Here is a 16,474-nt window from a genome sequence, read left to right on the forward strand (position 1 = left end):
GCACATCATCATCCGCATCAGCCAGTTGTTTGGTTTATTTTCATTTGGTTGAGCTTCATGCTCAACCATGCTGTTGATTTCTTTAACCTTATAGAAAGTCTTGTGTTTATCTATGGGTTTCATTTCCCCGATTTGTTTATTATTCGCTAGACACGTCGGAAAATCATCATGAATGTCCATGATCCTGTAGGAATAGCTCGAGCTGAAGAATGAAATTCCCACTATGAAAACGAAAGAAAGACGCGATAACATTATGCGAGTGTTAAATCGAACTGGTGGAATGGCTTTACGCGTTCGAAGTATTTATATCTGCTTTGCAAGCCTTGAACTTGAGTGTAGCTAAAGTCAACATCGCTATGACAGCTGTCCATGCTTCTAGATTAAATATTTGCATACATTTTTACGAATTTCTTAAAGTATTTGCCTTTAATGCAATATTTAAAAGTAATATGTGTACGATTACGTATACCTCTGTTGTTTCTAGAGCAACGTAGCTGCCATTTGTGGCAGAGTGTCAGCGGGAGACTGGGGCACTGACTACCTTTCCCCCATGGGTCCTGTTCCCTGTAAATCTCTGTGAGCGACACGCGTGCCCCTCCACACACACCCCCATGCAGAAACCACCACACACAAACATGAAACTGAAACTGAAACTGACATGAATTCGAAAAGCGTTTCCGGGCGAACATTAACACATTTATTTCTCGTTGTGGCGGCTCTGGGCTTTCGTTGGTCCCCAGTCGGCGGCTGAATAATTTTTTAAGTGACTTCTTTTATTTGCATTTAGAAGCGTTTATAAAAAAAGTCAACTGGGATTTGCGGGTGCGTTTATGTGAATACATTAACCAATTCGCAGATGCTGTTGGGGTTGTCACAGCGATGAGATAATATATGGGATGCTGTGAATGCTCCGCAAGTTCTCGAGAAACTTTAAAAAATGTTATTTTATGTTTGAAATTCGTCTAATACTTCACAATAATGCTTACGGCATTTTCCTTCAAACAAAGCGGCAAAAATTTCAAAATAATTTGTTAAAAAAGCAAATAAACGATTCGAAAAAGAAACCTATTAAACGCAAACATGCAGGGACTGTTCAGAGATCCGGCCCTCGACCGCCACTTCACTGGCCACTCGGGCAGCATCACCCAGCTCCGCTTCAGCCCCGAAGGGTCTCAGATCGCGACGTCATCGTTGGACGGCTCTGTGATATTATGGAACCTGAAACAGGCGTCACGCTGCATTCGCTTCGGATCGCATTCATCGGCTGTGTATGGAGTGGCGTGGTCGCCAAAGGGCAATCTGGTGGCCTCCGCCGGCCACGACCGCTCTGTGAAGATCTGGGAGCCCAAGGTGCGCGGCGTATCCGGTGAGTTTGCGGCCCACAGCAAGCCAGTGCGTAGTATCGACTTTGACCCGACCGGCCAGATGATGCTGACAGCCTCCGACGACAAGTCCGTGAAGATATGGCGCGTGGCCAAACGCCAGTTCCTCTCGTCGTTCAGCCAGCAGACCAACTGGGTGCGTGCCGCCAAATTCAGCCCCAACGGCAAGATGATTGCCACCGTGAGCGTCGACAAATCGCTGCGCATCTACGACGTCAACACTGGAGAGTGCACGCGCACCATCACCGAAGAGCGGGGCGCCCCACGGCAGGTGGCCTGGCATCCGTGGGGCAACATGGTGGCCGTGGCCCTGGGATGCAACCGGATCAAAATCTTCGATGTTGGCGGCAGCCAGCTGCTGCAGCTGTATGTGGTTCACTCGGCGCCCGTCAATGATGTGGCTTTCCATCCCAGCGGAAATTTTCTGTTGTCCGGAAGCGATGACTGCACCATACGCGTTCTGGATCTGCTGGAGGGCAGACCCATCTATACACTGACTGGCCATACGGCGGCCGTAAATGCTGTGGGCTTTTCCCAGGATGGAGAGAAGTTTGCCACTGGTGGCAACGATCGCCAGCTGTTAGTTTGGCAGTCTAATCTGCACACCTACGATGCCTCCCAGTTGGAGGCCAAGTCTGCCCTGCTCTCCTCCAGCTGCGACACCAGTGTAGCCTCCGTTTACCAGCAGAGCAACGCCAGCAGCACAGCCTTGTCGAACGACCACAGCATTCGCATCGATATGCGCGAGTCGCACGCCTATAAGATTTTGGACGAAAACTTCCAGGTGCTTGACAGTGAACACACAAAGCTACCAGAGACACCAAAAAGTGCCAGCAAATCTTCTTCGGTTGGTCAGCCGAAAGCGATGCTGTCGCACGCCAAACTGGTGTCCAAGGAGTTGGACTTCAAGCCTCGCAGCACCAGTCCACGCTTTTTTTAGTTCACTATTAACTATTAACAAATAACTAGAAGAACCTGGCAATAATTAAAAATATCGATTCTCTATCTTAGAAGTTACTTAACTGTTAACAAAGCCTCTCTATCGCTTCCTGTAGCCTATCATCACCCAATACTACTGCACGTAAAACTACTTCCCTGTACAATAGATCACAGCAAAGGGAACAGCAGAAGGAAGTGGACTACGACTACAGGAGTCTTTTCCATTACCCACTTAGATGAAATTGTTTCGTGTGCATTGAACATGATTTATTATGACACATAAACAACAGCTTAACTTCCGGGTAACTTACACACACATATGTCTGAGACTGGGACTGGGACTGGGACTGCACATGTATGCGTAAAAAATGAAGAAAAATGGCAAAATGACTGAGATATTGACTAAAAGCCCTGTGGCAGTAACAACACGACAGCAATGGGGCAACCTCAACGGCACTTACCTTTTCCGCATAAACACCCTCAACTCTTGGTCATAATAGTGACCCCCTCTCCTACCATTTAGAGCACTACTCCTCCTCCTGGGAAACCCATGCATTTGAAACAGGTTTGTCCTCTGGTTTCCTTCCTCTTTTTATTAGCCAGCAAGTTGTTCCTTGGACGTAACGCTACCTTTTTTTATGTCATGGAATGGGGCCATCATGTTCACCCGTGCGTCCAGTGGTCATCATTTTTCTTGCCCCCATACCGGGTCCTAATTCCTCCCCTGACTATCCATCGAAGCGGTAGTGGTTTCCATGTTAGATTCCTCCTTGTTATACCCGATACTCAAAATGAGTATTGGGGTATATTAGATTTGTGGTAAAAGTGGATGTGTGTAACGTCCAGAAGGAATCGTTTCCGACCCTATAAAGTATATATATTCTTGATCAGCATCAATAGCCGAGTCGATTGAGCCCTGTCTGTCTGTCCGTCCGTCCGTCTGTCCATCTGTCCGTCTGTCCGTCCGTCCGTCCCCTTCAGCGCCTAATGCTCAAAGACTATAAGAGCTAGAGCAACGATGTTTTGGATCCAGACTTCTGTGATATGTCACTGCTCCAAAAATATTTCAAAACTTTGCCCCGCCCACTTCCGCCCCCACAAAGGGCGAAAATCTGTGGCATCCACAATTTCGACGATACGAGAAAACTAAAAACGCAGAATCGTAGATAATGACCATATTTATTAGATTGCTGAATCTGGGTCAGATCAGATCATTTTTATAGCCAAAAGGAACAAATCAATTTGCAGTGGCTACGCAGCGCCCGACGTCACGCTCAAACTGATTTTCTGTCTCTCTCGCACACACTGTTTGTCGTGTCGCTTAATATTAGCGGCGTCTGCCGGAGGAGAGCCATACTGACTTAGTATCGGGTATAACCGTAGAGTTGCGGTGTCCGCAGCAACTCACAACGTTCCCCCTCGTTTTTTGTGTGTCGATGTGACTGGGAAATGGGAAATTTATTGTTTTCGCCAGCGCCTGCTTCAGGTGCAGTGGCCAAGGGGCAGGATCAGGGCCCCCTGACTGGGGGATAGGGTGTCACTTTTGATATTTAAGATGCCGCACAATGGCCAATCCGCCAGCCACTTCTCGGTGACCACTCGATGGCAGCTCTAATTTATACGCATCGCCTGCATGTGACACCACCGACAAGTTTGAGGGCGCATTTGTCGTCCTTCCAAAAAGTTTCCCAGTTTTTTCTATCCATCTATTTGCAATTCCAATGATTTTTATGGTCATGTGGGGGGTCTGGGCTTTCCAGGCGAAGTAAAAGCAAAAAATGTTGCATTGACAAATCTAATAAACAAATGACAGTCCGACAGTTGGACAACTGTGTGCAATTGATCGGAGTGACTAAATTGCATACACATGTTGCGATGATGAGTGGGAATAAAGCCAAATAAATAAAGGCTTTAGTTTGGTGAAAGAAGCTGAGAATGTAAAGTAAAAAACTGCTCGGAGCTAAGTGATTCCGTGGTAGAAGGTGTCCTGAAAGATGAAGATTGAGTCTCAAGAGGAGGTTTAGTAGATCTCTTAGACCTTGGGCTACCTCTGCCTTAGGGACCTCTCATAGGCATTCATTCCCTCTTCAATTGATATACATTTCCCATATATTAAGCAAACATTCAGCAAACAAAAGCCCACAACTTCGTTTAAGTATTTAAGCGCCCGCTTTTCACTCTGTTTCATACCCACAAAGAAGTGAATTTCCCTTCGCTATTCCAGCCAGCACTTGTTGGCATCATCTTTTTGTGGCCTTTTATGTTGGGTTGTGGTTGTTGCTTGGTTAATTGCTTGCAGCACAATGTTTAATTGTTTTATGGTTCATATGCATCTCTCTCACCGACACTCACTTTGCCTAATTGGATCGCTCATTATCCACAGGGAGCTGGCTGTGTGGGGGTTCACCCTTGCGGAGCATCGTGCAACGTTCTACTTTCTCCCTGACAAGAAAAGACAACCATTTGACAGCTCCTTCTATGAGGGACTCTTGTCATCCTCATCTCATACCAAAACGTCGCTTAACTGCTTGAGGTTTTTCGGTTAAATGCACTGACGTTCCTTCCATTACCCCAGAAGCCATTAGGGCTAAGTGATTTGTTGTTGTTCCTCAGACTGCGCTTAGCACCTTGCAAATTGCCATCTCCAAGATGGGTATGGAGCAGAGCAGAATGGTTTCCCTGGGAATGGTTTGGGAGCGCAAACTAATTGTGCGGAAGCGCAGGACATTTTCTTCTGGATGGTAGAACAAGTCCTGCTCCAGTTTCGTCAGAACATATTTCTCATATTTTTCAATGGGCTCTTCTCTGGCTATCTGGCTATCGCCCCAAGACCGCAGTCAACTGCAGAGCCAAAGTGTCAAAGTTTATGAAAATTCTATGCATTCCGCATTGTTCTCGGTGCCAAAAGTTTGCACAAAGTAAGCAAACTTTCCCCAGATACAAATTTTTCATTCGAAACTTTACCATTTCTCCCATATGAGTGGTGAGTGGAAGTGTCATAGATAGATGTGGATATTTGTTGGAATACGCCTATTCCCACATTCAAATAATAACATTAAATAATATTATCGATATGTTAGGTATTATTATTATGAGTTAGTCTGGTCACACTTGAAGTGTCGACTCTCCCTCTTCTTTTGTGATCTCAAGTGTGTGGACCGGTGTTGCAGCAAAAAGTAATCAAGAAATACATAAATAATCTTTAAAGAAAAACATAACTTGGTACTGTCTTCCGTTTACTAATTGTCATAGCCAGTCTACCAATAGGTTATGGGCCCAGTCCACGCCAATTTAAATAAATTAAATTAATAACAAATAGTTGTGAAACTAGTTCCGCGTGCGTTCTTGTGTAGTTTTTTTTTGTAGTGTGTGTGTGTATAATATATACATACATAGAAAATGGAAAGAAATAAGCAACATATTAAGCCTTTTTGTGGCGAGAAATATTCTATATGGAAATTTAGAATCAGAGCTTTGTTTGCTGAATTAGAGGTGCTCCAAGTAGTCGATAACATAATGCCTAACGAAGTAGATGATAATTGGAAAAAGGCAGAGCGATGTGCGAAGAGCATTTTAATTCAATATTTAGGCGACGCATTTCTAAACTTCGCGGCAGGCGACATTTCGGCACGTGATATTCTGAAGAATTTAGACGCCATATATGAGCGTAGAAGCCTTGCGTCGCAATTAGCTGCACATAAACGTTTAATAACACTCAAACTCTCAAGTGAAATGACACTTTCGAGTCATTTTGTTATTTTTGATGAAACAGTGAGTGAGTTGTTAGGGGCGGGCGCTAAAATGGATGAGATGGACAAAGTGGCACATTTGCTGCAGACTCTACCTTCAACCTATAATGGTGTCATCACGGCAATCGAAACTTTGTCAGATGAAACTCTATCATTAGCGTTTGTAAAAAATAAATTGTTCGACTACGAGACCAAATTAAGAAATGAAAGTACTGATACAAGTAGTAAAGTCATGAAGGCAGTTGTATGAAATAATAACAATTTTAATAATCGTAAAACGTTTGGATCTAGAAACACACGGCAAAAGATATTATTTAAGGGAAAAGCTAGAAGTAATATTAAATGCCATCACTGTGGCAAAGAAGGGCACATGAAAAAAGACTGTTGCCAGTTTATAAGGTTAAATCAAAACAAAGAAAATTATAAACATAATAAACAAGCTCAGCTTGCAGCATCGGGCCACGGGTTCGCATTTATGATGCGGAAAATGAAAAAGAGTGATCAAATAAATAATGAACTCGGTTTTATACTCGATTCTGGTGCAACGGATCATTTGATCAATGATGACTCGCTGTACGCCGATTGCATCGAATTGGAGCAGCCAATTAAAATCGCTGTGGCAAAAGAAGGCGAGTTTTTATATGCCACTAAGCGTGGAATTGTGCGGCTGCACAATGGACACAATATCACACTGGAGGATGTGCTCTACTGCAAGGAGGCAGCAGGAAACCTCATGTCTGTCAAGCGTCTGCAACAGGCAGGGATGTCAATTAAGTTTGACTGTGGTGGTGTCTCCATATCAAAAAATGGAGTAATTGTTGTTAAACATACAGGTATGTTGGATATACCTGTAGTCAAATTCCAAGCATACAGTGTAGATGCTAGGAACAAAAATAATTATCGATTATGGCATGAGAGGTTGGGGCATATAAGCAATGCAAAATTGCTTGAAATAAAGAATAATAATTTATTTAATGACAGTAATCTTCTTGTTAATTTAAAAATATCAGATGAAGTTTGTGAGTCATGTTTAAATGGGAAACAGGCTAGGTTGCCATTTAAGCAATCTAAAGATAAAAGTTATATAAAACGACCCTTGTTTGTAATACATTCAGATGTATGTGGCCCCATTAAACCAGTTACACTAGACGATAAAAATTATTTTGTGATCTTCGTAGATCAATTTACACATTATTGTGTAACCTATTTGTTAAAATATAAATCAGATGTATTCAATGTATTTAAAGATTTTGTAGCAAAGAGCGAGGCTCATTTTAATTTCAAGATTGTCAATTTGTACATTGACAACGGTAGAGAATACTTGTCGAATGAAATGCGTGAGTTCTGCGTTAATAAAGGAATAAGTTATCATTTGACAGTGCCACATACACCTCAGTTGAATGGTGTTTCGGAGCGAATGATAAGAACCATTACAGAGAAAGCTCGTGCTATGGTAAATGGTGCAAAATTAGACAAAAGTTTTTGGGGTGAAGCTGTGCTAACTGCAACATATCTAATTAACAGAATTCCAAGCAAAGCACTTGGTGATTGTAAAATGACCCCATATGAGCTGTGGCACAATAGAAAGCCCAATTTAAAATTTGTAAGAGTGTTCGGTTCAACCGTGTATGTGCACAACAAAATTAAAAAAGGTAAATTTGATGAAAAATCATTCAAAGCTATCTTGATAGGGTATGAACAAAATGGACTCAAATTGTGGGATGTCATTAAAGGAAAAGTTATTGTTGCAAGAGATGTTGTCGTAGACGAGACTAATATGCTTTATTCTAGAGAAGTAAAATTTGAAACAGATTTCCCGAAAGAGAGTAAGGAAAGAAGTCAACAAGAATTCCTGAATGAGAGTAAGGAATCTGATCAGCTTAATTTCCCAAATTATAGTACGGAATGTGGAATCCTGAATGAGAGTAAGGAATGTGATCAGTTTTATCTCCCGAATGATAGTACGGAATGTGGAATCTTGAATGAGAGTAAGGAATGTGATCAGTTTAATTTCCCGAATGAAAGTACGGAATGTGGAATCCTGAATGAGAGTAAGGAATATGATCAGTTTAATTTCCCGAATGAAAGTACGGAATGTGAAATCCTGAATGAAAGTAAGGAATGCGAAAAGCTGAATTTTCCGAATGAAAGTAGGAAAAGAAAAACTGATTTCCTGAATGATAGTAAGGAATTATATATCCCGAATGAGAGTAAGGATTGTGAAAAAGCTGATCAGCCAGATAATTGTCGTGAAGAAAATAAGGATACTAATATAATTAGTAGAAAAAGTGAGAGGTTAAAGTCTAAGCCGAAGGTGTCTTATAAAGAACATGATAAAAGCTTTAACAAATTTATATTAAATGCCCATATAATGTTTGATGAAGTTCCAAATTCTTTTGATGAAATAAATTTTAGGAATGATAAATCTGATTGGGAGGAGTCAATAAATACAGAGTTAAATGCCCATGAAATTAATAACACCTGGACAATTATAAAGAAGCCAGAAAACAAAAATATTGTAGACAGTAGATGGGTATTTTCCATTAAATATAATGAACTAGGAGTCCCAATAAAATACAAAGCTAGACTGGTTGCAAGAGGATTTACTCAAAAGTACCAAGTAGACTATGAAGAAACATTTTCTCCCGTTGCTAGAATTGCCAGTTTTAGTCCAGTTAAAGTCCATCAGATGGATGTTAAAACAGCTTTCCTCAATGGTACATTAAGTGAGGAGATATATATGCGGCCTCCTCAGGGCGTACTATGCGGTGCTGGGCATGTATGCAAACTGAACAAAGCCATTTATGGGCTCAAACAAGCAGCTAGATGCTGGTTTCAAGTATTTGAGCAAGCATTGAAAGAATTCGATTTTGTAAACTCTCCCGTGGATCGTTGCATATATATTCTTGATAGAGGTGACATAAAGAAAAACATATATGTATTATTATATGTTGATGATGTAGTAATAGCGACAAGGGATATGGATAGAATGAATAATTTCAAAAATTATTTAAGCGAAAGATTTAGAATGACTGACTTAAATGAGATAAAACATTTTATCGGTATCAGAGTAGAAATGTTTGAAGACAAAATATATTTGAGTCAAGCTGCATATGTAAAAAGAATTTTAAATAAATTTAACATGGATAGTTGCAATTCAGTCAGTACTCCATTACTAAATAAACTAAATTATGAGTTACTTAACTCAGATGAAGACTGCAATGCTCCATGTCGTAACCTTATTGGCTGTTTAATGTACATAATGCTGTGTACACGACCAGATTTAGCTACCGCTGTAAATGTCTTGAGTACATATAGTAGCAAGAACAATGCTGAGTTATGGCAATGTTTAAAAAGGGTTATTAGATATTTAAAGGGAACTATTGATATGAAGCTTATATTTAAAAAGAATACATCATTTGAAAATACATTAGTTGGCTATGTAGACTCCGATTGGGGTAGTAATGAGATTGATAGAAAAAGTACAACGGGTTATTTGTTTAAAATGTTCGATTCCAATTTAATTTGTTGGAATACAAAAAGACAGAATTCAGTGGCAGCTTCATCAACTGAAGCTGAATATATGGCCCTATTTGAAGCTGTAAGAGAAGCTTTATGGCTAAAGTCTCTTCTAAATAGTATTAATCTTAAACTCGACAGACCCATTAAAATTTATGAAGACAACCGAGGCTGTATTAGCATTGCAAATAATCCCTCATGTCATAAAAGAGCAAAGCATATTGATATAAAATATCATTTTTCAAGAGAACAGATAGAAACTAATGAGATTTCTCTTGAGTATATTAATACAGACAACCAACTTGCTGACATCTTCACGAAGCCACTACCTAGATTTGCGGAACTGCGGAACAAATTAGGACTACTACAAGAAGAATGATTCCAATTTAATGAAAACATGAACATGAAGCTTTATTAACGAATTTATTACATTAATTCATATTTAATTTTTTTTTTGATTTGAACCAAAAGACCCAATGAATTGTTAAAATAATTTAATTTTATGTTAATCTAATTTTAAAGTGATCTGATCGGGTTTTTCTGGGCTTTCCCCGTATCCTTAGAGCAAATGCTAGATCACATAACACGTCCCAGAATGCACACCAACCACATTAGAATAACAATTGAATGTTACCTTTTTAATTTAATGATGAAAACTTTTTTTTTATTTTTTATTTTTATGATTTTGATAATTAATGTTATTTTTGAGGGGGGCGTGTTGGAATACGCCTATTCCCACATTCAAATAATAACATTAAATAATATTATCGATATGTTAGGTATTATTATTATGAGTTAGTCTGGTCACACTTGAAGTGTCGACTCTCTCTCTTCTTTTGTGATCTCAAGTGTGTGGACCGGTGTTGCAGCAAAAAGTAATCAAGAAATACATAAATAATCTTTAAAGAAAAACATAACTTGGTACTGTCTTCCGTTTACTAATTGTCATAGCTAGTCTACCAATAGGTTATGGGCCCAGGACATGCCCCGGACTAGTACGGAAGGAAGCTGGAGGACTCGCAGCAATCCAATGAACCGTTAAGCAAACGCATTGCGGGTGCGGGTGATGAGGTTTCACTTTCACCACCCCTCGCTTTCGCCCTCGCAATAACCGCCAATTCATTTGAGTGCCGTTGTCGAATTGGCAACATTTTGATGTGCCGATTGCACACACACACGACGCGGGCAACGAATATGTTTGCATATGTATACTGCAATTTCTTGTGTCACTGTCACTTGTTTTTTGTTGCCTATAATTCACTTTACAGTCCACCCGGGGGCGCCATGAAAAATTAGAAGAGTTTTTCTAATCAATTACCGAAAACTTTGGGTGGCTGTAATTTAAATTATTTATTTGGCGGGGCGAAAAACTTGATACGCTCGATCTATTTCAAGGTTGGCGAACAACTATATTTTCTTCACAATTCAAATCTCTTACTCTAGCTATCCTACGGTGGCAAAGCGGGGCGAATTCGCCAAGAGCGAGAGAGCGAGCTTTTATTGCGCTCCCGCTTTGCCCTAGCCTAACTTACACTAGACTTCATAATTCAGATCAATAACTAATAATTGTGGCCATGGATGGAAGGTCACGCATCAAACTGGATAGATATGGTCATTCTCTATGACTCTGCGTTTTTAGTTTTCTCGTATCTTTAAAATTGTGGATGCCACAGATTTTCGCCCTTTGTGGGGGCGGAAGTGGGCGGGGCAAAGTTTTGAAATATTTTTGTAGCAGTGACATATCACAGAAGTCTGGATCCAAAACATCGTTGCTCTAGCTCTTATAGTCTTTGAGCATTAGGCGCTGAAGGGGACGGACAGACGGACGGACAGACGGACAGACGGACGGACGGACAGACAGACATGGCTCAATCGACTCGGCTATTGATGCTGATCAAGAATATATATACTTTATGGGGTCGGAAACGATTCCTTCTGGACGTTACACACATCCACTTTCACCACAAATCTAATATACCCCAATACTCATTTTGAGTATCGGGTATAAAAAAACTACACAAGAACGCACGCGGAACTAATTTAACAAGTATTTGTTATTAATTTAATTTATTTAAATTGGCGTGGACTGGGCCCATAACCTATTGGTAGACTGGCTATGACAATTAGTAAACGGAAGACAGTACCAAGTTATGTTTTTCTTTAAAGATTATTTATGTATTTCTTGATTACTTTTTGCTGCAACACCGGTCCATGTTCATGTGCCCTTCTTTGCACATCATCATCCGCATCAGCCAGTTGTTTGGTTTATTTTCATTTGGTTGAGCTTCATGCTCAACCATGCTGTTGATTTCTTTAACCTTATAGAAAGTCTTGTGTTTATCTATGGGTTTCATTTCCCCGATTTGTTTATTATTCGCTAGACACGTCGGAAAATCATCATGAATGTCCATGATCCTGTAGGAATAGCTCGAGCTGAAGAATGAAATTCCCACTATGAAAACGAAAGAAAGACGCGATAACATTATGCGAGTGTTAAATCGAACTGGTGGAATGGCTTTACGCGTTCGAAGTATTTATATCTGCTTTGCAAGCCTTGAACTTGAGTGTAGCTAAAGTCAACATCGCTATGACAGCTGTCCATGCTTCTAGATTAAATATTTGCATACATTTTTACGAATTTCTTAAAGTATTTACCTTTAATGCAATATTTAAAAGTAATATGTGTACGATTACGTATACCTCTGTTGTTTCTAGAGCAACGTAGCTGCCATTTGTGGCAGAGTGTCAGCGGGAGACTGGGGCACTGACTACCTTTCCCCCATGGGTCCTGTTCCCAGTAAATCTCTGTGAGTGACACGCGTGCCCCTCCACACACTACCCCCATGCAGAAACCACCACACACAAACATGAAACTGAAACTGAAACTGACATGAATTCGAAAAGCGTTTCCGGGCGAACATTAACACATTTATTTCTCGTTGTGGCGGCTCTGGGCTTTCGTTGGTCCCCAGTCGGCGGCTGAATAATTTTTTAAGTGACTTCTTTTATTTGCATTTAGAAGCGTTTATAAAAAAAGTCAACTGGGATTTGCGGGTGCGTTTATGTGAATACATTAACCAATTCGCAGATGCTGTTGGGGTTGTCACAGCGATGAGATAATATATGGGATGCTGTGAATGCTCCGCAAGTTCTCGAGAAACTTTAAAAAATGTTATTTTATGTTTGAAATTCGTCTAATACTTCACAATAATGCTTACGGCATTTTCCTTCAAACAAAGCGGCAAAAATTTCAAAATAATTTGTTAAAAAAGCAAATAAACGATTCGAAAAAGAAACCTATTAAACGCAAACATGCAGGGACTGTTCAGAGATCCGGCCCTCGACCGCCACTTCACTGGCCACTCGGGCAGCATCACCCAGCTCCGCTTCAGCCCCGAAGGGTCTCAGATCGCGACGTCATCGTTGGACGGCTCTGTGATATTATGGAACCTGAAACAAGCGTCACGCTGCATTCGCTTCGGATCGCATTCATCGGCTGTGTATGGAGTGGCGTGGTCGCCAAAGGGCAATCTGGTGGCCTCCGCCGGCCACGACCGCTCTGTGAAGATCTGGGAGCCCAAGGTGCGCGGCGTATCCGGTGAGTTTGCGGCCCACAGCAAGCCAGTGCGTAGTATCGACTTTGACCCGACCGGCCAGATGATGCTGACAGCCTCCGACGACAAGTCCGTGAAGATATGGCGCGTGGCCAAACGCCAGTTCCTCTCGTCGTTCAGCCAGCAGACCAACTGGGTGCGTGCCGCCAAATTCAGCCCCAACGGCAAGATGATTGCCACCGTGAGCGACGACAAATCGCTGCGCATCTACGACGTCAACACTGGAGAGTGCACGCGCACCATCACCGAAGAGCGGGGCGCCCCACGGCAGGTGGCCTGGCATCCGTGGGGCAACATGGTGGCCGTGGCCCTGGGATGCAACCGGATCAAAATCTTCGATGTTGGCGGCAGCCAGCTGCTGCAGCTGTATGTGGTTCACTCGGCGCCCGTCAATGATGTGGCTTTCCATCCCAGCGGAAATTTTCTGTTGTCCGGAAGCGATGACTGCACCATACGCGTTCTGGATCTGCTGGAGGGCAGACCCATCTATACACTGACTGGCCATACGGCGGCCGTAAATGCTGTGGGCTTTTCCCAGGATGGAGAGAAGTTTGCCACTGGTGGCAACGATCGCCAGCTGTTAGTTTGGCAGTCTAATCTGCACACCTACGATGCCTCCCAGTTGGAGGCCAAGTCTGCCCTGCTCTCCTCCAGCTGCGACACCAGTGTAGCCTCCGTTTACCAGCAGAGCAACGCCAGCAGCACAGCCTTGTCGAACGACCACAGCATTCGCATCGATATGCGCGAGTCGCACGCCTATAAGATTTTGGACGAAAACTTCCAGGTGCTTGACAGTGAACACACAAAGCTACCAGAGACACCAAAAAGTGCCAGCAAATCTTCTTCGGTTGGTCAGCCGAAAGCGATGCTGTCGCACGCCAAACTGGTGTCCAAGGAGTTGGACTTCAAGCCTCGCAGCACCAGTTCTTTTTTTTAGTTCACTATTAGCTATTAACAAATAACTAGAAGAACCTGGCAATAATTAAAAATATCGATTCTCTATCTTAGAAGTTACTTAACTGTTAACAAAGCCTCTCTATCGCTTCCTGTAGCCTATCATCACCCAATACTACTGCACGTAAAACTACTTCCCTGTACAATAGATCACAGCAAAGGGAACAGCAGAAGGAAGTGGACTACGACTACAGGAGTCTTTTCCATTACCCACTTAGATGAAATTGTTTCGTGTGCATTGAACATGATTTATTATGACACATAAACAACAGCTTTACTTCCGGGTAACTTACACACACATATGTCTGAGACTGGGACTGGGACTGCACATGTATGCGTAAAAAATGAAGAAAAATGGCAAAATGCCTGAGATATTGACTAAAAGCCCTGTGGCAGTAACAACACGACAGCTATGGCAATGGGGCAACCTCAACGGCACTTACCTTTTCCGCATAAACACCCTCAACTCTTGGTCATAATAGTGACCCCCTCTCCTACCATTTAGAGCACTACTCCTCCTCCTGGGAAACCCATGCATTTGAAACAGGTTTGTCCTCTGGTTTCCTTCCTCTTTTTATTAGCCAGCAAGTTGTTCCTTGGACGTAACGCTACCTTTTTTTATGTCATGGAATGGGGCCATCATGTTCACGCGTGCGTCCAGTGGTCATCATTTTTCTTGCCCCCATACCGGGTCCTCATTCCTCCCCTGACTATCCATCGAAGCGGTAGTGGTTTCCATGTTAGATTCCTCCTTGTTTTTTGTGTGTCGATGTGACTGGGAAAAGGGAAATTTATTGTTTTCGCCAGCGCCTGCTTCAGGTGCAGTGGCCAAGGGGCAGGATCAGGGCCCCCTGACTGGGGGATTTTTTGATATTTAAGATGCCGCACAATGACCACTCCGCCAGCCACTTCTCGGTGACCACTCGATGGCAGCTCTAATTTATACGCATCGCCTGCATGTGACACCACCGACAAGTTTGAGGGCGCATTTGTCGTCCTTCCAAAAAGTTTCCCAGTTTTTTCTATCCATCTATTTGCAATTCCAATGATTTTTATGGTCATGTGGGGGGTCTGGGCTTTCCAGGCGAAGTAAAAGCAAAAAATGTTGCATTGACAAATCTAATAAAGAAATGACAGTCCGACAGTTGGACAACTGTGTGCAATTGATCGGAGTGACTAAATTGCATACACATGTTGCGATGATGAGTGGGAATAAAGCCAAATAAATAAAGGCTTTAGTTTGGTGAAAGAAGCTGAGAATGTAAAGTAAAAAACTGCTCGGAGCTAAGTGATTCCGTGGTAGAAGGTGTCCTGAAAGATGAAGATTGAGTCTCAAGAGGAGTTTTAGTAGATCTCTTAGACCTTGGGCTACCTCTGCCTTTGGGACCTCTCATAGGCATTCATTCCCTCTTCAATTGATATACATTTCCCATATATTAAGCAAACATTCAGCAAACAAAAGCCCACAACTTCGTTTAAGTATTTAAGCGCCCGCTTTTCACTCTGTTTCATACCCACAAGGAAGTGAATTTCCCTTCGCTATTCCAGCCAGCACTTGTTGGCATCATCTTTTTGTGGCCTTTTATGTTGGGTTGTGGTTGTTGCTTGGTTAATTGCTTGCAGCACAATGTTCAATTGTTTTATGGTTCATATGCATCTCTCTCACCGACACTCACTTTGCCTAATTGGGTCGCTCATTATCCACAGGGAGCTGGCTGTGTGGGGGTTCACCCTTGCGGAGCATCGTGCAACGTTCTACTTTCTCCCTGACAAGAAAAGACAACCATTTGACAGCTCCTTCTATGAGGGACTCTTGTCATCCTCATCTCATACCAAAACGTCGCTTAACTGCTTGAGGTTTTTCGGTTAAATGCACTGACGTTCCTTCCATTACCCCAGAAGCCATTAGGGCTAAGTGATTTGTTGTTGTTCCTCAGACTGCGCTTAGCACCTTGCAAATTGCCATCTCCAAGATGGGTATGGAGCAGAGCAGAATGGTTTCCCTGGGAATGGTTTGGGAGCGCAAACTAATTGTGCGGAAGCGCAGGACATTTTCTTCTGGATGGTAGAACAAGTCCTGCTCCAGTTTCGTCAGAACATATTTCTCATATTTTTCAATGGGATCTTCTCTGGCTATCTGGCTATCGCCCCAAGACCGCAGTCAACTGCAGAGCCAAAGTGTCAAAGTTTATGAAAATTCTATGCATTCCGCATTGTTCTCGGTGCCAAAAGTTTGCACAAAGTAAGCTAACTTTCCCCAGATACAAAGTTTTCATTCGAAACTTTACCATTTCTCCCATATGAGTGGTGAGTGGAA

The 16,474-nt window shown here is 42.3% G+C and overlaps 2 protein-coding genes across 2 annotated transcripts; both read left to right on the forward strand.

The window, feature by feature from the left end:
* The first annotated feature begins 1,043 nt into the window (after positions 1–1,043).
* Positions 1,044–2,387, forward strand: LOC6604180 (POC1 centriolar protein homolog). Its single transcript, XM_002029076.2, has one exon. It carries the CDS (start codon positions 1,081–1,083, stop codon positions 2,320–2,322), a length of 1,242 nt encoding a protein of 413 aa, XP_002029112.2. The 5' UTR covers positions 1,044–1,080; the 3' UTR covers positions 2,323–2,387.
* A 10,477-nt stretch (positions 2,388–12,864) lies between these two features.
* On the forward strand, positions 12,865–14,170 carry LOC113567234 (POC1 centriolar protein homolog). Its single transcript, XM_026994403.1, has one exon. The coding sequence runs from the start codon at positions 12,902–12,904 to the stop codon at positions 14,138–14,140; it is 1,239 nt and encodes a 412-aa protein (XP_026850204.1). The 5' UTR covers positions 12,865–12,901; the 3' UTR covers positions 14,141–14,170.
* Positions 14,171–16,474: the final 2,304 nt, after the last annotated feature.

Source organism: Drosophila persimilis, unplaced genomic scaffold (assembly GCF_003286085.1).
Source record: "Drosophila persimilis strain 14011-0111.01,24,50 unplaced genomic scaffold, DperRS2 tig00002791-arrow-arrow-pilon, whole genome shotgun sequence".
NCBI lineage: Eukaryota > Metazoa > Arthropoda > Insecta > Diptera > Drosophilidae > Drosophila > Drosophila persimilis.